The sequence below is a fragment of the Sarcophilus harrisii genome, chromosome 3, assembly GCF_902635505.1.
Source record: "Sarcophilus harrisii chromosome 3, mSarHar1.11, whole genome shotgun sequence".
Taxonomy (NCBI): domain Eukaryota; kingdom Metazoa; phylum Chordata; class Mammalia; order Dasyuromorphia; family Dasyuridae; genus Sarcophilus; species Sarcophilus harrisii.
Window position 1 is genome coordinate 549,567,154 of NC_045428.1, and position 22,172 is coordinate 549,589,325.

Here is a 22,172-nt window from a genome sequence, read left to right on the forward strand (position 1 = left end):
ATTGGGATGGGAGTATATTATTAATGAAAAGTAACTAGAACTTTTGCCCTCAAGGATATATGAGATATATGTACATACATAAATATAGATTTGACAAAGGGAAGCAACCTTTTCTCATATGCTTGTTACTACTCTACCTCAAATGCCTTATATTTATCTGTGTACATGTTACAGTATTCAAAAGAATGTAAGCTCTTTGAGAATAGAAATTTTTGTTTTTTTAACTTTCTATCCCTTGCTTGGACACCATATTTCATTAGTGGTCATTAAATGTTTATTAAATTGAAAAGAGAAGGAGATCAGAAAGTAATTAAAAGGCATAAATGGGGTTCTGCTTGGCCCCAGAAGATAAGGGGATCAGTGGGGAGGTAGATCAGGTAGATTAAAGGTCGGTATTCTAATCAATCATAACTGTTTCCAAAGAGCATAGGCTATCTTAGGAGGTGGAGAATTCCCTTTTTCTAGAGGCATTCCAGCAGAGACTGGATCTCTTTGTTCAATATGGAGAAATGATTTTTATTTAAACATATTTTTCTTCCTTTCCTTTCCCAACTTTCCACTGATGGAAGGAATATTGTACAATGAAAGTAAATTTCTGCTATTAATATCTGTATTTCAGCTCCCTAATGAAGAACTGGAAAAAGAGGAAAATATACAAGGGAAACTCAAGAATAATGTGGAGGAAGAAGCTCCTAGAAGATTAAGGGAGGCACATGAAGAGATCTACAGACTTACTGAAAAACTAGATGCCAAGGAAAAAGAACACAATAAACTTGGTAAACTTGAAAGTTATTAAAAATTGTCATTTCTGACTGTTGTAATGAAATTTTGTCAAAATAATTTTCATTTTACAAAATTAAAACAATGGAGGGAAAAGAGAGCTTTGATAAGCTGAAGCAAGCCTGAGGGCTGCCCAAAAGAGCCTTTGTTTCTGGGAGAGCCAAGCTCTCTGGTGGCTGCCTGCCACAACAGTCATACTCATTGCCTTTTGAAGAGCTTCTTTATCTCTTGCACCTACTGATTTCTGATATTTTGAAGTAGCTCATTTAATTTCACTAAACTTTGACTAAGAATTTAGCTTTTCTGGGACATTTTAATTTTTTTGTTTTATTATTATTATTATTTTTTTAGTTCCAAATATTCTCCCTCTCCCTACCTCCTTTCTCACCCATTGAGAAAGCAAGAAATAACATTATGCCTATGAAGTCATGCAAAACATATTTCCACATTAGTCATGTTATGGGAAAACTAAGAAAAATGAAGAGGAAAAATATGCTTAAATCTGCACTCAGGCTATCAGTTCTCTATCTTTAGGTGGATAGCATTTTTTTTTTAATCATGAATTCTTAGATATTTTTAAAGTAACTTATACAAAGCTTTTAGTTGTTTTAAAAACTATTCATTTAAAATAATTAATACACATTTCTGATTTCTGTTCATCCTTTGCCATTGCAATTTGATTTAAAAATATATTTGTTAAAAAAAAAAGGTTTATTTTAACAATTAAAAAGTAAGATAATACCTATGATTTGGGAGATTAATTCCTGAGGTTTTCTTATCATCTTTTTGGCTGAAACATAATGATTGTTTTTTGCATATTAAGATTCTAAATAGTTTGTCTTATATTTATTGAAATTATTCCCCAATTAGTGAATAAAGACCTACCTTTCTGCCTTTTGGACTTCATGTAATCCTTCACTAGCACTTCTTGTATGTACTTATCATGTACTTTTTTGGACCATAATTACATATATGTATATGTATATACCGTATACATATTTGTGTGGATAAACCCTTATTTCCCTTATTTCATACTAGGCAATAAATTTTCTCATAGAATGACAGGGATTGTTTCTTAGTTGAACATTATATTTTCCTTATCTGAAAGTATAGTTAATCAACAAGCATTTATTAAGCCCTTATTGTGTACCAGCCACTGTACTAAAGGTTTGGATACAAAGACAGAAGTGATGGCTCCTAAATATCAAGGAGTTCACTGTATAGCAAACAAGCATTTATCATATGGGACCTGGTATCACAGGGTAAGGAGGAAGATAATATAAAAAAGGCACAAATAATCCCATTTCTTAAGGAGTTTACATCATAATGCAGAAAACCAATTTGTACTCTTATAAATATATACAAAATGCTCAGGAGGTGGCTTTGAGAGAATTGGCACTGTCAGCTGGGGAAATCAAGGAAGGCTTCATAGACAAGATGTTTCAAGCAGATTCTTGAAGGAAACTAGGGAACCCCAGAGACATAGGTGAAGAAGAGTACACTCCAGGCATGAAGGACAGCCAGTACAGACCTGAGTAAGGTCTGTGTCCAGAGCAGTGAGCAGGCTGGGAGAACTGAATTACAAGAGTATATGGAAAGGAAAAAGGAAGGGAGAAGACTGGAAAGGGTCCAGGTAATGAAGAGATGTCAAAACTGATTCAATTAAATTGGTTTATTTAATGTATTTTATTTGCTTTGGTCAAGTTTTAAAATGCTTTCCATTTTTTCACATTGTTTCTCCTTGTTGAATCCTCTAATTAGTTTATGAGACTTTTGATGAACATAATTTTCTATTATTTGCCTTCTATGTAATATATTCTATTATTTGCCTTCTATGTAATATAAATTATGATCTTACTTTGAAAGAAGTGAATGACTAAAAAAAAGACTTACTAATTAAACTTGTACTATATGCCAAATGTTATGATCTAATGGCAAGAAAGTCCCTGATTGATATTATGGAATTTATAGTCTTATGGACAAAGAAAGTACATATAGGGCATGGTGGCCAGGGAAGGGAATTTTGGTCAGAGTAGTCATAGAGATAGAGAGTTGTGACACAGGAGAGTCAAATTATATGTAATTTCTAGAAGCAATTGGTGTGGGGGTGGGGTGGGAAAGTGTAGATTATACATTCCAATGACTAGATGGCCTTAATGGATGACTGGATGTGATGTGATGATCTGGTCTGGGGTCTAGAGCCAGCTAGATATAGTGGGCTAGCTAAATTTGTATTCACTCTGTCCCCAGACAAGATATCTGAATCCCAAGGGGGACTTCCAAAGATGAATGGATACAGATTTCAGGTTTATTCTGGTTTTCTGGGGAGAGGGGACACAGAGACTAATACATAAGCTGATTATTTAATTCAGTCATTTATTAATTTAACAAGTATTTTTAATACCCATACACTAATAGTAATAATAAACTATATTTAACATAGTAATTTATGGTTATAAAGTGCTTGATGAATATTATTTGATACAATGAGCCCAAGGGATGAGAAGTGGGGAATGAGAAAAGAACACAAAAGAACTGGTTGTAGAAAAAGTGCTATCCTTGGAGTTAGAAAACTAACTCCAAATAAACTTAAAGGGTTTATATCCTTCCTCTGACACATAAAAAAGTTTTCTAAAACCATCGTATTTATAGGCAAGTCAGTTCTTTGAGCATAAGATTCTTGATCTGTAAAAGACAGGTAATAGTATTGTGTTTTATTGATCTCATATTAATTGTGTTGGGGAAAAGATGTTTTATAAATCTTAAAGGTCCACATAAAAATGTTGTTATTGTTATTTTAAAAATGGTACTTGCACTTCAGCTGAAAATTAGTAAAATAAGACATATATATAAGATATACATATGAAATATTTAAATGAAAAATTAAATGAAATAAATTAAATTGTGCAATATAGCACAAGCAGTGCTTAAGTATTAAGGTCTGATATATAGTAGTCTGAGGTCAGGGGTCATTTTTTGTTTTTGTATACCCTGCACTTATAGCAACCCCTAGTGCATACTAGGTATTTAATAAATTCTCATTAAACTTATTTATTTTTAATTGGTTGTTTGTAGTTTTACAATTTTGTTTTTATTTTTTGTGTAATTCTGAATATTTAGCACAATCTAAGACTGTGCTGTTTATTTTTTGAAGAAATATTTTTGGTTATTTAAAGTCTTCTCCACTGGGGCACTTTATATTTTACATTTAAAGATGCAAAGGAATGAAATTTGGTGAGTAAACATATAGTAATTTGCTTCCTAAATAAGTATTCTATATTTCTTTTTTTTTTAGAACTTGCTTTGAGTTCAGCCCAACTAGAAATTAAAGTGCTAAAAGAAAATTTTAATACACTTAAAGAAAATGGTAAGTCATTCTAATCATTGTTAAAATTTTCAGGTCACATAGGTGAAGTATTTCATTTTAGCCAGTTACCTTATATATCTAGTCTGCCAAATGTTTCCTTAGCTTCAATTCTTTTACTAGGTAAGAGAAAATTTAATTACCCAGAGGTGAATTTATGAATAGACTACTAGGATTATATGTAAAGAGATCTTTTGTAGTTAAATCTCATCATAGGAAATGTGGCTGTTCATAAAACTATAGAAATAACTTGGAACAGTTTGATGATGGGATCAGAAGGACTTGAGTTCAAATCCAGCTTCAGATACTTACTTCAGACACTTACCAGTGACACTGGACAAGTCACAACTCCATTTGCTTCAATTGCTCATCTGTACAATGAAATGGAGAGGGAAGTGCACACCCTTCTAGGATCTTTGCCAAGAAAACCTCAAATGGGGTCACAAAGAATTGGACATGACTGAAACGCCTCAACAACAGTAGAAATAATTGGAAATATGGATATTTATGACTTTAATTACAAATTTATGTTTCCTGCTTTAAGAAAATCCAAAATAAAATAAAATAAAAAAAAAAAAAAGAAAATCCAAAATAACATGCCTTTAATCTTTGCTGCCCTTAATACCTGCTATTAGACATACTGAGGCCCTGGGAGCTAGGCTGATTGATTGTCTAAATCAAGTTAGTTTGGGTATAATGAGCCCTTAAGAGTAGAATACTGCTAGGTTGTTTAAAAGCAAACTGGCCCTTGTCAAAAACAGAGCAAGAAAATAAAATACAATTGAATTTTTAAAAAAGTTTCAGAGAGGTCATAATAGTTGAGGACTAAGAAAATACCATCTGAGAGATTATTGGTAATCTTGAAGAGAGTGAGTTTTGGTTGAGTTGCTGAGTTGTAAGTCAGATTGCAGAGGAAACTTGGGGATGAGAAGTTTTCTTGTAAAAAGTAAGGAAATACAGGATCAAAATATAAGGTATTTTGAGATCCAGTAAGATGTTTTATTTTAAGATGGAGGTGACCTGAGCATGTTTGCTGGCAACAGAGAAATAGCTAGTAGATCATGAGATAACATATATCAAGCACTGCAAAAATAGCAAATGTTAGTTATTATTGTTATAAAAAGAGATTGCAGATTGCAAAAAGGAATTCATAGGAGGAGCAATTTCTAGAGAGGAGAGAACAAAATGGAGGCTATGGTAGAAAGATTGCCTTTCACAAGGAGAAAAACCATCGCTTTGTCAAAAAAATTGGAATAAAAAAGGAGAGAATGGGTGATGAGGGAAGAGTTTTGAGGTATAGAGGAAAAGAACGACATTATAACAGTTTCAACTTTTGGAGTAGAGTAAGAGGCAAGGTCTTCTGCTGAGAGAGGAGCGTACAGTAGTATAGGAGGATTTGAGGAGAAAAAGCACCTGTGTTCCATTTAGATTAGTTTTGGGGAGAATAGAGTAGAATGTCAGTTGTGAGGACACAGTTGAGATTAGGGATTTTAAATTTATTGAATATTTAGCCATCAATATGGTGAGATAACTTTCCCCTATGTTCAGGGGTTGGATTGGAGCAGGCAAATGGTGTGACTGAGGTTTGGAATTTCCAGACGTGAAGAGTCCCCGGAATTTCTGAGATAGAAATCTGGTATAGTTGAACGAGTTAAACCATAGGAGCAAGACAGTAAAGAGAAGAGAAGTGAGACTAGAATAGAAGGGCTGGTACTCTAAGAAAACAGGGAAAGGAGGAACTGGTGATTAAGGTAAAGATAAAGAACAGGTTTATCATAGTGCTTCTGTTACTGCTTACTTAAATTCCACAAATCAAACCTCAGGCTGTACCTAACAAGTTCATAATTTCATATATGATCCTCTTTTTTATTTTTTTATATTGAAATATTCATATTTGTTGATGTTTCTTGAGTCACAATAAATATTTTTAATAAAAAAATCAACTTAAGAAAATTGTGGAAGAAAGAGAGCTTTGGGAAGATGGGGGAAGATGTAATACAAGAGAGGGATATTATGGTTCCAGATTCTAGAAGTGGGATAGTGATGGGTAATGATAGCCTCAAGGCATGGCTCATCCCTCTGGACAGTTGGGGTGAAGTAAAAGTGTGAGTCCTGAGGGTTAAAGAAGGGGATTAAGAAGGCCCAAGTGTTGAGCAGGAGACTTTGGGGCAGGGAAGCTTCCAGATCCAGTCTTGGGGCTCTGGATGCTTGTGGGGCTGAGCTGTTGTTATTTATTCACACAATAATTACAGCCATAAGGTTTAGGAGGTTTTGTTACTAATTGGTTTGCTTTGCAACTTACTGCCACTTAAGCATTTCCTACTTACCCAGGAGCTCAGTAGTCACAAATCCCTGAGGTGTTATGGGTGACACTGGCAGAATAGACATGGTCAACAAGAGGTGGTGGAGTGAGGGACTTTTCCAATCTGGTCTCTGAAAGATACTCAAACTAAGACCTCACCCTGCCAGGACCAAGGAAGGAGAAGGGAGAAGTTAGACACCTTTGAAGCAGCTATTTCTTTACTGACAGTGCACCCATTATAAATGATTCTTAAATGTCCTCCCCCTCTCCTCCCTCCCAACCCCCCCACCCCAGTAGACACTCAGTAAATATTATTGATTCATTCAGCACTTCCTTTGGGTAGTACTTTATTGTTAGCCTAATTTGTGTTACTTAATATATTTAAAGGCATTGAAATTGAATATGTTTTTAATGTTAAATTTATTTATAATTTAATTATTTTCATTAAATGAATAATTAATTATATAATTAAGACTTCTAAATATAATATAGCACTTCTCAGGGCTCCACACAACCCTGAGACCTTGAACTACTATCAGAGCCAGAGTACTGTTTGGGTTAGCATCTACTCCAGTCTGTACTTCAAAGTTTTCCTTTAAATTACTCCCTGTATCAGATCAGACCAAACAATTTGAAGCAAAAGAATAAAGAAAAATGAATAACTTGGAAGAATTCCATATATATCAAGGGCTATGAGAAAGGGCGGCTCCTGCAGAATTCATGACTCCTAAAGTTATCTTTTCCCTGGAATACTTCAGTTCTTGGCCCTGTTGGCTCAGTCTCCTAGCAGTTTTGGGGTACTTCCCTTCTGGGTTAGAGTCTGTGGCTTCTCTGTGGAAATGTTATAGTCATCTACTATAGAGTTGCACACCTCTGCTGCTGCAGCTACTACTGCTGACATTGGCTAAAGCTGTTTGAGGCTACTGCAATTCTGTCCCTAGAAGGAATTGTTATCCCTCTTTTGTGAGATTGCCCTAGCCAAAACATCCTCAGGACTGATAAGCACATTTCCAATTCTTTTTGTGGATCTAGCCTAAAGTCTCATTTGGCCAATATTTCTAAAAGCCCTTTTGGTCAAAGTCTGTTTTTGTATCAGTTCAAATAAGCCTTCCTAGGTTTTTCTGAAATCTCCTTTGTCATTTCTTTAAAAAAAAAAAAAAAATATATATATATATATATATATATATATATATATTGAATTAAATACAAAATAAGAAAAAACAAAATAGAAAAAAGAAAGAAAAAGAAAATAACAAAACATTGTCATGTGTTCAGCAGAACATCAGGAAGAATTCAAAATATATGATAATAAATTTCCATTTCAAGAAAGCATATATAATAAAGAAGAAATTATATTAATGAATGTCCATCTTTGCTTCCTGGTAGGTTATTTTGTTCTCTACTGTATACTTCTTATTTTATTCTTTTTCCCCCTTTTTATCTCCCCACTTTCCCCAAGAAGTAATAATTAAGCACAGATATATTTATATATGCATACATACATATATACTTATTTGCACCCTCCATAGACTCACACACATATACATATATCTCTATAAACATATACATAGACCTATACACATACATAACCCAGTATACTCAGATACATATATGTACATATGCTCTTACCTATATGTAAATATGCATCTAAAACTAATAATATAGCTGACATGTAGATTTCTCTCTTGCTTGAAGCTTTGTTTGACTTTGTCTAAAATCAATGATTACTAGCTCTACTTTTATTTCCTAATAAATTTTGCTCCTGATCCTTATTAGCATGTTTCTGTATATCTCTTATTTCCTATCCCTATTCTTTTTTTTAATCCTACATATTTTACTTTTTTTTAAAAAATTCTTTATTTCCCCCAGTTACATATAAGAACAATTTTTTTTTTTTGGTTATACCTGTACATTGACTTTTTAATTACATATTTCCTTATGAATCATGTTGGGAGAAAAAAATCAGAACAAATGGGAAAAACCACAAGAGATAAAAAAAAAAAAAAAAAAACTGAAGAAAAATGAAAAAAAAAGTGAACATGGCATGTGTTAATTTATATTCAGTCTCCATAATTCTCTCTCTGGATGCAGATGGTAGATTCCATCAAAAATTTATTGGATTTGTCTTGGATCACTGAACTGTTGAAAAGAACCAAGTCTGTCATAATTGATCATCATCAAAAAATCTTGCTATTGTTGTATATAGTATTTTCCTCCTTCTGCATGTTTTGTTCAGTATCTTGTTACTGTGTATGATGTTTTCTTGGTTCTACTGACTCTACTCAGCATCAATTCATGTAAATATTTTCAGGCCTTTCTAAAATCAGCCTATCATTTTTTGTAGAACAATAATATGCTATAACTTATTCAACCATTCCCCAGTTGAAGGGTATCTGCTCATTTTCCAATTCTTTGCCACCACAAAAAGAGTTGCTGCTACAAACATTTTTACACATATGGGTCATTTTCCCTCTTTTATGATTTTTTTATGATTTGCTAACTCTTCTACTTTAATTCTGCTCCTTAACTTGCCTTGCTATTACTTAACCTCCTCCCATTCAAGGATCCTTTCCTTATCTTCTCCCCCCTCCCTTTGCTTCTGTCTTTATTCTATTCTCATTACTCTATTCACTTTATCCCCCTCCAATTAATCTAAATGCCCTTCTTAGCCTACCTTATCCATTGCTACCCTTCCCCCACTGTATCCCTTACCCATTAATCTATATACCTTGTTCCATACCATTGCCATAAATGTGTACATCCTTCTATACCCTACCCCACTTTATTCTATTCCCTCCCCCCCTTATTTCTTTATAGATTTTAGAGATATACTCTTCTTGGTGTGTAGGTGTGTATATGTGTATATATATATATATATATATATATATATATGTATACATATATATATATATATGTATACATATATATGTAGTATTCACATATCTATCTATACATACATATATATGTAGTATTCATATTTAACCAATTCTCAATATGAGTAGGTTTTCAGAACTACAAGCTCTCCTTTCCCCTTCTAATGCCTCTGTATTGGTTCTTCCTCTGCATCTTATTTCTACAACATAATTACTACTTTTACCTTTTCCTAGATAGTATTGTTTTTTAGACTCAGATTATACTTAATTCTTCCCGTCTTTCTTTTGAGCTTTAATTTTTTTAAGCATCAATTACTGATGTCATTCTTAAACATATGGTATATATCCATGTACAACACATAAACAATTTGTCCACATTGAGTCCCTTGAAATTAATCTTTGATGTTGGCTCTTATATATTAAATTTTCTATTAAGTTCAGGTTTGGTTGAAACAAAGTCCTGAAAATCTGCAAGTTGTTGAATGTTCATTTTTAAAAATTCAATATTATAGATAATTTTGCTGGGCATGTTATTTTTGGCTTCAGGCCTAGTTTTTTTTGATTGTTGGTAAATATGATTCCAGGACCTGTGGTCTTTTATTGTGGCTGCTGTTAAGTCCTGTACAATTTTAATTGTAGCTCCAGCATATTTAAAAATTGGAGGGGGAGGAGCAGTATTTGTTTCTTGAAAAATTTTCTCTTTGATCTGGGGATTTTGAAATTTAGCTATTTCTATGTGTTTTCCATCAATGGATTTCTTTGAGGTAGTAGTAAGTAGTACATTTTTTCTGTTTTTACCTTCCCCTCCTGTTCTATCTCTCAAGGACAATTTTCTTTAATTATTTCTTACCCTATTGTGTCAAGATTCTTTTTTTTTAGCCTCAGCTTTCAGGTAGTCCAATTATTCTTATATTTTCCCATCTTGATCTGTTCTCCAGATGTGTTGTTTTTCTTATATTTCACATTATGCACTATTTTTTCATTCTTTATATTTTGTTTTGTTATTTCTTTGTCTCTTATAGCTGTGCACTGAAGATGGACAACCAAGCACTTAAGGTTAACTACCGATTGGACAATACTCTATTAGCATATGCCCTTCCCACTATTCTGTGCTGGTTCAATCTTTTGGTGTATACAGAGAATTGTGGAAAGGTTTAGGGGGTGGAGTAAGACAAGCCAGAGGCACTTTGGTGGTAGAGGGAGAAAGGAAGGTCCTGTGTCCATACTGTTCACTTCTACCCCTAAAGTCCGAGAATAAAGACCAAAGACTTTTGCTTATCCTGACTCTGGCTGATTCTAAGGTATCCAGGGTGCTAACTTGATCTTCACATATAGCTTCACTGGATTCCTCTTGCCCAATTCTAATTTAATTAATTAATTAATACAAATTATTTTCTTAAGATTCTATATCTAGTTTTCTAGTTGATTGACTTTTTTTTCTTAATCTTTTTTGTTTTTCTTGGATGGTTTATTTATTTAGTAGAATTCCTCAGTCTCTATCACTTGATATTTTTTTTTTTTTGCTGAGGCAATTGGGGGATTAAGTGTGTGCCCAGGGTCACACAGCTAGGAAGTGTTAAATGTCTAAGTTCAGATTTGAACTCAGGTCCTTCTGACTTCAGGGCTGGTACTCTATCCACTGCTCCATCTAGCTGTCCCATCTATCACTTGATTTTTAAAGTCTTTTCTGATTCTTTTATAAATTCTTTCTGGGCAAGTAGCCATTTAACATTATTCTTTGGAGGTAGAAGGGTCTTTTTTATTTCATTGGCCTCCTCTGAAGATGAACCCTACTCTTCTCTCTTTCCATAATAAATTTCTGTGTTTGGGTTCTTTCTTCTTTGCTTGTTCATTATTATTATTTTTTAAAATAAGAACTATTAGTGTAAGCACCCCTAATCCTGGGATAGGAGGATGGTTCATCTAGCTTTACTTCACCTCTCCCCTCTTACCTGGAATCCCAGATCAAAAGCTCTACTCTCCTGCAAATGGCCAGCAGCCAGCTACATCCCTGCCCCACTGCTCCTGCACTCACCAGGTGTGCTGGTTCCTTCCTTTTACCCAGGGCTGCATCTTTGTAGCACAGCTTTGTAGTACAAATTCCAATCATCCCAGGTTCCCCATACTGTCTGGAGGTGAAAATTCCTATGGGTGGGCCTAAACCCAACTAGCCCCAGGGCTCTAGCTGGCTGTTTCTGCAGAGCTAACCTGGAGGTATTTGCACTTCAAACAGATTAATTCCCACCCTGGAATCTTTATTCTGGTCTTCTTGGGTTAATCCCAGAGGAGGCTGTTCTGCCCCATGTCTTCTTTGTTTTTCACCAGTCTATGTTCATCCTGAGGCACAAATTTGTTCTATTTGAGGGGGAAACCTGGAGAGCTTGAAATTTTCTGACCTATTCTGCCGTCTTCCCAGAATCCTTCTCCTTTGTCATTTCTTACAGCAAAATAGTATTCCATCACATTCATATACCTGAGCTTGTACAATCATTCCTCTAGTGATAGGTATCCCTACAATTTCCAATTCTTTGTTTTCACAGAAAGAGCCACTATAAATAGCATATAAGTACTTTTCCTGTTTCTTTGATCTTTTTTGAGATACAGACCTACTAATGGTATTGCTGGTCAAAGGGAATGCATGGTTGTATAGTCCTTTGAGCATAGTTCCAAATTGCTCTTCAGAATGGTTTACCAGTTCTCAACTCCAATAATACATTAATGTATCTCAAATCATTGATTCAATGTCTCTGAACATTGGAAGTATCTGCTTCTTAATTTCTCTTTGTATTTCTTTTCTTTTCCATTCTGACCATAACCATCTAGCTTCTCTGAAGTGTCTCAAGGTCAGCTTGACTTGAGAGTCTTTTGGGTTAGCAGATTTTTAGCTACGTAAAGCTTGGTTCATTAATATTAATAAAGGATAAATAATAAATATTTTTGTACACCTCCTTCTTCAGTCTAATTTGAGAACCACAAAATGACAACTTATATTTTTTATAGCAGTTTAGAATTTACAAGATGCTTTTACTTTCATCATCCATTTGATTCTTACAACAGCCTGGAAGGTAAAAAGAGCAGATATTGGCCATTTTCAGAATGTGAAATTGAGGCTCAGATAAAGTGACTTGCTGAAGGTCACAGAAGTGCTAGTAGTAGGAAGGGATTCTAAGTCATTGTTCTCTCCATTCTGCCATTTTAAGTCTAATTGGGGAGAGAGTCCAAAGACTCTGTAAGGCTGGTCAGGTGAAATGTTATTAGAAGGCAATCAAGATGAAAGGGATTTTTCTAAGTCATGACCCTGACAAAGAGATGCAATTTTTTTCCCTCAATGACTGGGTGGTATTACCATTTGGGATGGTTATTTTATTTTTCTGAATTTTTTTTCAAGACTTTTTTCAGGTTTTATAAGGTGAGGTAGACAATTTCAAAGCTCTTGTCCCCCCTATCAGTAAGGAAAATAACAACAGTTTATATTTATATGTAATGCTTTGAGGTTTGCAAAGCATTTTCCTCAAAACAGCTGTAAGGTAGGCAGTACAAGTGTTACTATTCTCATTTTACAGATGAAGAAATAGAGGCTCAAAAACTTGTGACTTGGCCATGGCCATAATGCTAAAAAGTGTCTGAAGTAGGATAAGTACTGAGGTCTCCTGACTGTGAAGAATAATAGCATTCTTTCCACTCCACACTCATGGCCTCAGAAGCCCCCCCTGGCATTGTGAAGATTGGCTCAACCTACTACAAGGAATTAGTTCATATGTCATTAGCTTCTATGATTTACTTTTGTGAGATTACAGGGATGGGAAATTAATGGACATTGATTAAATGTACATGATGGCATCCCAAAACTATCCTTAGACTCTGTCTAGTCTATATATCTTGCTGTTTCCTTTCTTTTAGAATCAACTGACTTACAGGAAGCAAAGCAACACAATCAAGAACTGGACAGAGACATTCTGGCATTAAGAAATCATGTCCAGAAAGATTCAGAAATAAAAATGTGTGTGGAATTGGTAAGACTTTAAAGAACTATTTTGTAATTAATAATTAAATATTATTCAAAATAGTTATTATTATTATATTTAATACCTTAAATATTATTACATAGTAGGACCTTTATAGATGTAAAATTGGAACAAATTATGTCCCAGTGAGTGCAAATAACGAATCCCATTAAGGTGCTGCATTATTCCAATTCACTCTTTTCAAAGTTATAATTATATGTATAATATGGCTTTGAGTTCCTGTGTAACAGAAATATGCAGTGAAAAACATTTTAAATGACATTTTATCTGCTTATTTACATAATAGCAAAAGATAAGAAAAATATGTTGCTGACTCAAGCTAAGAAATTAAAGAAAATGAAATTTAAAAAATTAAAAATGATCGAATATTATATCTAAAAATTAGACTATACTGATGATATGATAAAAACATTGTCATTTAAAATGTTTTAGCAGCATAGACTGAGCTATCTTCTTTCTTTAAATCTTCATGCATATACTGGTAGGCTCAGAGAACTTTATCCACATCTTGGGGAATGTTCACATTCAGATTCTCATACATTGAACCAAATGTACTTGAATGACCTGGGATATTATCTAAAATCAGAAATGCTTTAAATGTGATATTGTTGTCTTTGAAATATTTTTCACCTACTGGGTTAAACTAACCAGTCTTTGAAAACAATTTTATTTACTGATGCTTTTAATTTGCCGGTCAAAAATGGGAAACAATCAATGTGTTTTTGTGTGTCGGAGCTTTTGAAACCAATTAACAAAGATTGGTTTTAATTTAAATCTCCTTTGGCAGTAATTCCCAAGAAAAACTGGGCACACTAAATCAAGGTTGAGTTTTTTCCTTAGAATTCTAAGTTCTGGAAGGAATCCTTTTTAAAGAACAAGCCTATTTCATCTCCATTAAAAATGAATTAATCAATCTATCTACCTTCCGCTGATTTTTTTTTTCTTGAAGACATTTTTAGTTTCATCATCCTTATCTGCACTTGCCACCTCTCTGGTAATTTTAATGTGAAATTTAATGGGATTTTAAAATCAATTGAAACCACCAACACTTGCAGTAAAAGAAACTTTTACTATCTACTTTACTTCTATTTTCCTCCACTGCCTTAAAAAAAAAAAAAAAAAAAAAAACTTGAAACTTTTGTCTAAATGACTGCTCTGTTAAGTAGAATGCATTTTTGATTTATTCTTATGGCATAATGATATATTGCATTCTGTTCATTGGCATAGCTCTAATTTAAAACCAGATGGTAGTAGTTGAAAATAGGGTAAGGGTAAAAGTAATAGTGTCTCTGGTACCAGTCTCCAACTCAGTTTTTTAATAGCTTTGATCTTAAGATCTCTTCTGAATCATTCAACTTGCTCACTCAGCAGAATCTAAGCTGCTTTATACAGGAGAGGTAGTGTTTCTAGGAATATGTGGTCTCAAAGAAAACCTGGACTTAGATTCCTGAAGTCCCTTTTCTATACAGGTAAAAAATTGGGAGAATCAGTTTAAAGCTTTGTGGAAGGAAAATTTTTATCTCCTCTAACTCCACTACACTGCAGATTATTCTTACACATATCAATTATAAAATATATAAATATATAATTCAATTACAAACATAGATATGGACATAGAAAACAAACAGATGGGACACAGAGATAAGCACAGGTAGACTGACAGTCATAATACAGCTAGATGGTACAGTGGTAGAGTGCTGGACCCAGATTCAGAAAGGCTTGAATTCAAGTTCAGTCTCAAACATTTACTAGATGTGTAATCCTGAGCAAATCACTCTATCTGCCTCGGTTCCTTCATTCCCCTCCTCCATAAGGTGAGATATTTATAAAGCCCTTTGCAGACTTTAGGATGCTATATACACACTGCATAAGTATATGTAGAAAAAAAGGCTACTGTGCCTTAGCATAGTGCCTTTTGCATAGTAGACACAAAAAATGTTTCTTGAATTTCCAAGTATTTGAGCACTCATTTTGCTGGAGGAGAAATCAGAGAATATTTATTGAAATGCTAATCACTCAGTCATTCAGTATTTATTAACCACCTAATATGTACCTGATATTGTGTCAGTATCTGGACTTAAACTTGTAAGACTTGTCTCAACTCTAAGCTCAGCACTCTATCCACCATGCCTAGCTGCTTCCATAGGCAGACACAATATATTCTTTGCCTCACTATCTCTTTGGTAGAAAAGCTATTAGGCATGAGACAAAAAAATTCACCCCTATCGCCCCTAGAAATTCTAGATAATTTAGTCATATTCTTGCTAAGCTCTGGAGCCTTCCAAGGGTATAACTCACTGCAAATAATCAACTTGCCTTCTAGGACCCAGCTGACAATCTTATTATCTGTCAGCCAGTAGTCAACTTTCTTCCTCCTTTAATATCCTATTTAATCCATATTTGTTTGTTATTAGGGCTTTGCCTTTCTTTATTTTTCAAAATAAAATAAACAAATATAAACGATACATTATTAAATAATATTTATTAAATATTAATATTAAATAATATCTATTATATTAAATATCATTAAATTATTTTAAATAGAAATATTAAATATTAACTAAAATAATGTTTAAATTACTAATAATAAATAGAAATAAATATAAAAATAAATAAAATAAATTTTAGAAGGAAGAAAAGGCAGAGTTGAAAAAAATTTAATTTAACATTTAACATGTTTCTTCCTATATGTATCATGTTGGAATACATGGGAGAGCTGCTGGGATATACGGGAGCCACCTGACAATGGCTACTGGAGATCCAAATCAGAATGGATCTCCTCTTGGGAGAGGATGATACAAGGAGCCTGAGAGGCAGTTGCTGTTCTCTGACTTCTCTGACTGAGAGGCCCTTGCATTGTCTGACCTCCCTCCTCTTCCCTCTGCCTCCAATTTTTCTCATTCCCAGTCTGCAACACCTGTGTCAGCAAAGGCTTCCCTACAACTCCTTCAGATGCTAATGATTCACAGTTGTGGAGGCTCTAGGAGAATTGACCTGTCCCTTAAAATATCAAAATCTTGTGAAATCATTTCCAAATCATATATAACAGATGTTTGCAGCAAAAGATTATTGTATACTAATGAATTCTTTAAAATCAAAAAAAAAAAAATTTCTAATGAGTGCTGCCCTGACCATAGTGCTAGGAACCAGAAACTGGGAGGACCAGGAAAGGCCTTCCTTAATTCTGAATGAAACCAGCCATTCCTGGCGTCAGTATTATATGTGAGGAATAACAAAGATGCCAATATGGCTGGACTGCAAAGGACATAGAAAAGGCAGGAAGAGCTTTATGTACCAAAAAAAGGTCTTTATGTGTGATCTTAAAGGTAATAGGGAAGCTCTGGAGTTTAATGAGTAGCTGGGAGTGGGTGACATGGTTAGATAGATAGATAGATAGATAGCATTAAATAGGTCTTTAAGGTTTTCAAAGCCCTTTATAAATAGTTCATGCTGTCCTCATAACCACACGGAGAGGAAAGTGCTCTATTATTCCATTTTACAGATGGGGAAGCTGAAGCAGAGTTTAATTGACTTACCCACAGTCACACAACTAGTAAGTTGTCTGAGGCTGAATTTACACTTAGCTGTTCCAGCTCTGGATCCTGTCTCTATTCAGTATGCTATCTGCCTAGATATAGAGAATTTATTAAGCACTTACTATCTGCCATATACTGAGTTATGTCCTAGGAATGCAAATAAATTAAAAAGAAGGCTTCTGACCTTGGGGAGCTTACAGTCTAATGGGACAACTTGCCATCAACTATATGCAGAAAAATTATAAACAAGATTAACTAGAAATAATCAACAGAGAGAAAGGAGCATTAGAATGAAGGGACATCCCGGCTTCTGGCATAAGAGTGTATCTTAGCTGAGACTTCCGTCAGGAAGCCAGAGGTGCGGGGGGGTGAAGGAGAGGAAGGAAAGGATTCTAACCATGGGGACACTGGGAATTATGTCCAGAGTCAGGAAATGCAGTATCTTGGGCAAGGAATGTCAGGGAAGTCAGGGTCATTGGGTCACAGAGGAAGCAGTGGGGTGAAATGTAAGAAGACCAGAAAGTTTAAAAAAAAAAAAAAAAGCTTTAAAAGCCAAATAGGATTTTATATTTAATTCTTGGGCTGGAGAGGGGGCAAAGCAGAGGCAGGAGACTAGCCAGAAGGCCAGGAGTGAGGAGAGAAGGGCCTGCACCCAGGGGGTCAGAGGTCCCAGAAATATTAGGAAGTTAAAATCAGCAGGCCTTGACAACAGATTGGATGGGGATGCCATGAGAGAGCTTGGGAACTTTGCATGACTTGTGTGGTTCAAGCTTGGATGTCTGGCTTAGTGCTGTTCCCCTCCATAATAGGTGGGAAGTTAGGAAGGAGAAAGGGTTGAGAGGGAAAGAAGAAAGGAAGTTGAAGGGATGTCCTGAGGCCTCATGGACAAGTCTTGTTATCCGGCATGGGTGATTCCTCAAATGGAGGTCTACGGAGGAGATCCCTCGTAAGACCAAGAGACTGTGGGGTGGAATTATTCCTAGTGTGAGAAGGACACTAAGGCTGAGGTAGAAAGGTGCTCAGAGGTGTCTTGGGCTGGTCCAGATTTAAAGAAAACAAAATCTATTCATTTTTAATCCATGTTTTCCTTATCTAATCATCCAGTATTTAGTAAAAACCAATTAGTATATGTTAGATGCAACCATAAGTAATTTATCTGCTTGCTACCATGTGTGTGTGTGTGTGTGTGTGTGTGTGTGTGTGTGTATGTTTTAAACAAACAAAACTTAAAAAGTCAATGAGTGTTGTGCTTCTAACACTCATACTTAACTAAAACTTCCTAACTGGAGATGCTATCAGAGATGGTTTATTAGGAACACACAAAAGCTAGTTTAATTAGTTTAATAATAAATAAATAGTTTAATTAGATAATTTATCAGCTTTAATCATGAATGACCTATTTAAAAAAAAAAAACCATTCAACTGACAAAGTTTTCCACTATTGAGCATATAGAGAACAATATGTGGTGTTCTGCAAAAGATATTCTAATGAATATTCCAAAATAAATGTTTTTAATATTATTAGAAGTCTTTTAGAACTAATTGGGTATAAGCTCCTTCAGGGACTATTGTGAAAAGGATAATATGTGAATGATTTCTGGGGCTTCTTAATAATCACTTACATTTCTTTAGAGTGACACTTACTACAAAAATAATTATTTGAAGCATGAACGTTTTTTCCCCCTATAGAATATCCAATAAAAACATCAACATTGAGAGTTTTTATCCACAGGGCTTTTGGTTTCTTTGTAGTAGAGAGAATGAGTGAGATTCACATACAGAGTGATGTGGGACATTAAAAAGAGTCTTCAATTTTGTTATTATTTTATATGTTTATGCAAGGACTCGTAATCTCCTGATAAAATGTAAGCTCCTTGAGGGCAAGAACTACTTTGTTTCTTTGTCTTTGCATTCCAGCACCTAACAGAGAGTCTGACATAAAGCACATAAACACTTAATAGACGTTTGGTGATTGATTTGTATCTGTGCTGCCATATGTTATTAATCATTTTAAATTTATCTGGCAGGATAAAAAGAAAGAAATCATCTCCAAAGACAACCATGAAACAGAAAGAAGTGAAAAAAGTGATGAGATATTCCATAAAAGGTGAGCTTTGTGAACAGAGACAAACTGCTTACATGCTTTTCCATCAATCCCAAACTGCTACCACTAGCCAGCCATGGAAAGTGAGGGCATGGCTGGTGCCCTTACTTCCCCGTGCTCCTTTAATGGCCCATGAGGAAGAGGATGAGTGAAGTGAGTAACTGCTTTCCCCTTCTTGTTCCCTCAGAGGGACCTCACTGCTCAGATCTAATTAATGAGTAACATCTCTAGTCACCCTTGCAAATTCAGGAACCTAGCATTCAGAAACACTGTAGGTAATGTCCAAAGCAATCAAACTGGGTCCCACATTGGATTATGCATTTCTTTAGTTTGGACTCACTGGTGCTTGTCAGAGTCCCCATCCATGAACAAACATTATCATTCCAACCTAATAATTGAAAACTTCTCAATCATATATTTTTAAAATGAGCACAAATAGTAATGACTCAAATTCATTTAATGCTTTGATATTTATAAGACATGTCCTTTACAGTGTTCTCTATGAAATGGCTCAGGTACCATTCTTACTTTACAGAGCTGAGGTTCCTTAAGGGGAAAAGCCCACCTGGCTAGCCTAAGCTCAAACTACTAACAAGTACCTCTTTGATTCCCTGACTTTCCATGCTGTCTTATTTTAAGAAGAGAAGCATGTTACATTTAAGGATTTAATGAAACCCTATCTGGCACCTTCTCCCCCCTTAATCCTTACCTTTTAAAGTAGTAGTGATACAGTAATTCAGAATGCAATAGTGACCAAATGACTTGGATAGTTTGCTTTCTTTGTAGTAATTAAGTCTTATTTTTTGACAATGGAGTCCTAGACTGCCATTCCCCAACCTCTCACCCATTAATTTCTCTGAGAAATTATTCACAGATTATTCATAAAATGCTGAGACTAGGTGGCCCTTTGAGAGATCATTCTAGTCCATTTTCCTACTTCCAAAGTAAGTGTCATCTAAGGATTGGTGCACAAATATTATTTTCTCTTTTCAAAGATCTTCCTGCCGAGGAGAATGTGCAGCCTTCCTTAGTAATCTTTTCAATATTTTATTTTCTTCATTGTTCAAAAATTCTCATTCTTTAAATCTGTTTTCTATTATTTGACACTATCTTCTGAAATTTAATTAAAACAATAAAACATTAAGAGCTCCTCATACTGACTCCATAATCATTTGACTGGTTTTATTTTTGTCACAGAGAGGATTAGGTTTGTTAAATAATGGAATAACTATTAGGGGAAAGCATTTGTTACTTCTAGGAGAGTACTCAGGTACCTAATGCTTTAGTTCTGTTACCCCATCTTTGTTTTCTAGAAGAGAGATTCTAGTATTTTGTTTTTTAGGTAAAGTGTACATATACCTCCAACCTTCATGAAATAAAATTTACTGTCAGGCAGACTGATGGCTTGAATGCCATGACAAGGCAAATTCTATAGATATGAATATATAAATATGGGTATTAGACTTACCATATCATCCTAATTAGAATCATCCACTGATTACAATTTTAAAGTTGCCATAATTGCAAGTATTTATTGATTACTGTTTATGTGATTAATATTGGGTAATAATACTTATTTGACTAGTAACTGGATAACTAATGTATACCCAGATAGTAAAGAATTCACCACAATGTTATTGTTCTTATTTCCATTTCCATTTAAACATTTCCAATGTTTGAAATAATTTGATAATAATTTCAATGTTAAATGTTGTATCTAGCAGAACACTGGCAGATTGAAGACACACAATAAATGATGTTTGAATTGAATCAAAGTTGGCATTAGCATTCAGTATTATGCAGTGAATGATGACTATATCCCAGACACTGAAAAAAGTATACATATTAGTACATGTTTTGCACTATGCAAGTATATTAAACATTTGGTAGAACCTGGATTAGAAGTAAAAGTCACTTAATTTGCATTTGGCTCTTGTTTTTTATTTGGACAAAGATGAACTTTTACATGTGGTGTCATCTTGTCTTTACTGGAGATGACCACAAATGTTTTGTGAGGGAAAGGCAATCCCATGTTTCCATTTAATTAATTAATGGGCTATGAGGTACTTTCAATAGAAGATGCAGCAAGTTTTTTCAATGAATTTTTTTACTTAAAAATCTTGACATCATAATAGCTCTGAGCTTATTCTCCTCAGAGCAGATGAGACCCTATACAATTTAAATTCCCCCTGGGTTGTGTTACCTAGTTCTAATTCCCCTGAATATTAAGCAGTTCCATTCTAGCATGCTATCTGAAATTGTTGGCTAATGAGTTAGTTAGGTAGCTAGCTACCGGGGTGGGGGGGGGAAAGGCAATTATGGAGATAGTGGCTTTCTGTTATCCCTATATTTTGTTGATGATCATCCTCAATTCTTATCTGAAATATAAATACTACAGAATCAAATTCCAAACTCTTCTGGAGGATTCCGAGCTAACCTGCATCGTTGGGGCAGTTTAGACTTTCTTGGGTTGCTCATTTCTGATTTTAAAATTCTAAGGTTCCAGAGAGTAGGGATACAAAAGCCGGCCAAGATTTCCATTATTTAGACATTCATCAGTAATAAACAATAATGAATCTGTAAGGTAATATTAGGTATACTCAAGGAAAGAGTTATTGTCCTTTCCTGTGTGGGAAGTGGAAAGGATTTCTGCATTCTTATTAGCATATAGTATTATCACATTTAAAATCGGACATTTATCCTTCATTTGAAGCTACTTTGTTCTTCGTGTAACTGTATTAGATCCCTCTATTTTTGTTATAGATGTAAAAAAATGATTGAAGACCAAAAATTCAAGTATACAGACCTTCTTCAGAAGTTCCAGAAACTTGAGCATGAACATGAACATTTAGTAGAACGGAATGAAGAATTAGAACTTCTTTTGGGAGAGACTCAAAATCAAACCAAGGAAGAGAGAAAACATTTTGAATATCATGTTGAAAAACTTCAAAGGAAAGTATGTCAGAAAAGAAGAAAAATGCATGTTATTGTCAGATGACCCAGTACTCCTATAACCATTGTCTGAAAAATCACTCTGGGCTTAAGGCCTACTGAAGACCTTCAGTTTTCTAGAGAATGAGCTTCTGCACAGGATCTAGGAGAATTTTGTCCAGAGCTTCTTAATTAATGTATTCCAAAATTTGGCTGGCCTCTAAACTTAGGCTCAAAATATTAAGCCTTTAAGGACC

At 34.5% G+C, this 22,172-nt stretch overlaps 1 protein-coding gene across 5 annotated transcripts in view; it reads left to right on the forward strand.

Moving 5' to 3' along the window:
• Positions 1-22,172, forward strand: part of LOC100914290 (phosphopantothenate--cysteine ligase) — a 156,029-nt gene that overhangs the window by 35,631 nt on the left and 98,226 nt on the right. For all 5 annotated transcript variants that reach the window (XR_004233336.1, XM_031962341.1, XM_031962338.1 and 2 more), the window contains 5 exons: positions 620-776; positions 4,076-4,147; positions 13,220-13,332; positions 18,908-18,987; positions 21,748-21,940. Coding sequence is in view for 4 of the 5 variants with exons in the window: in XM_031962341.1 (XP_031818201.1) it covers positions 620-776; positions 4,076-4,147; positions 13,220-13,332; positions 18,908-18,987; positions 21,748-21,940 (615 nt within the window). In the remaining variant the exon portion in view is untranslated. The remainder of the gene's footprint in view (positions 1-619; positions 777-4,075; positions 4,148-13,219; positions 13,333-18,907; positions 18,988-21,747; positions 21,941-22,172) is intronic.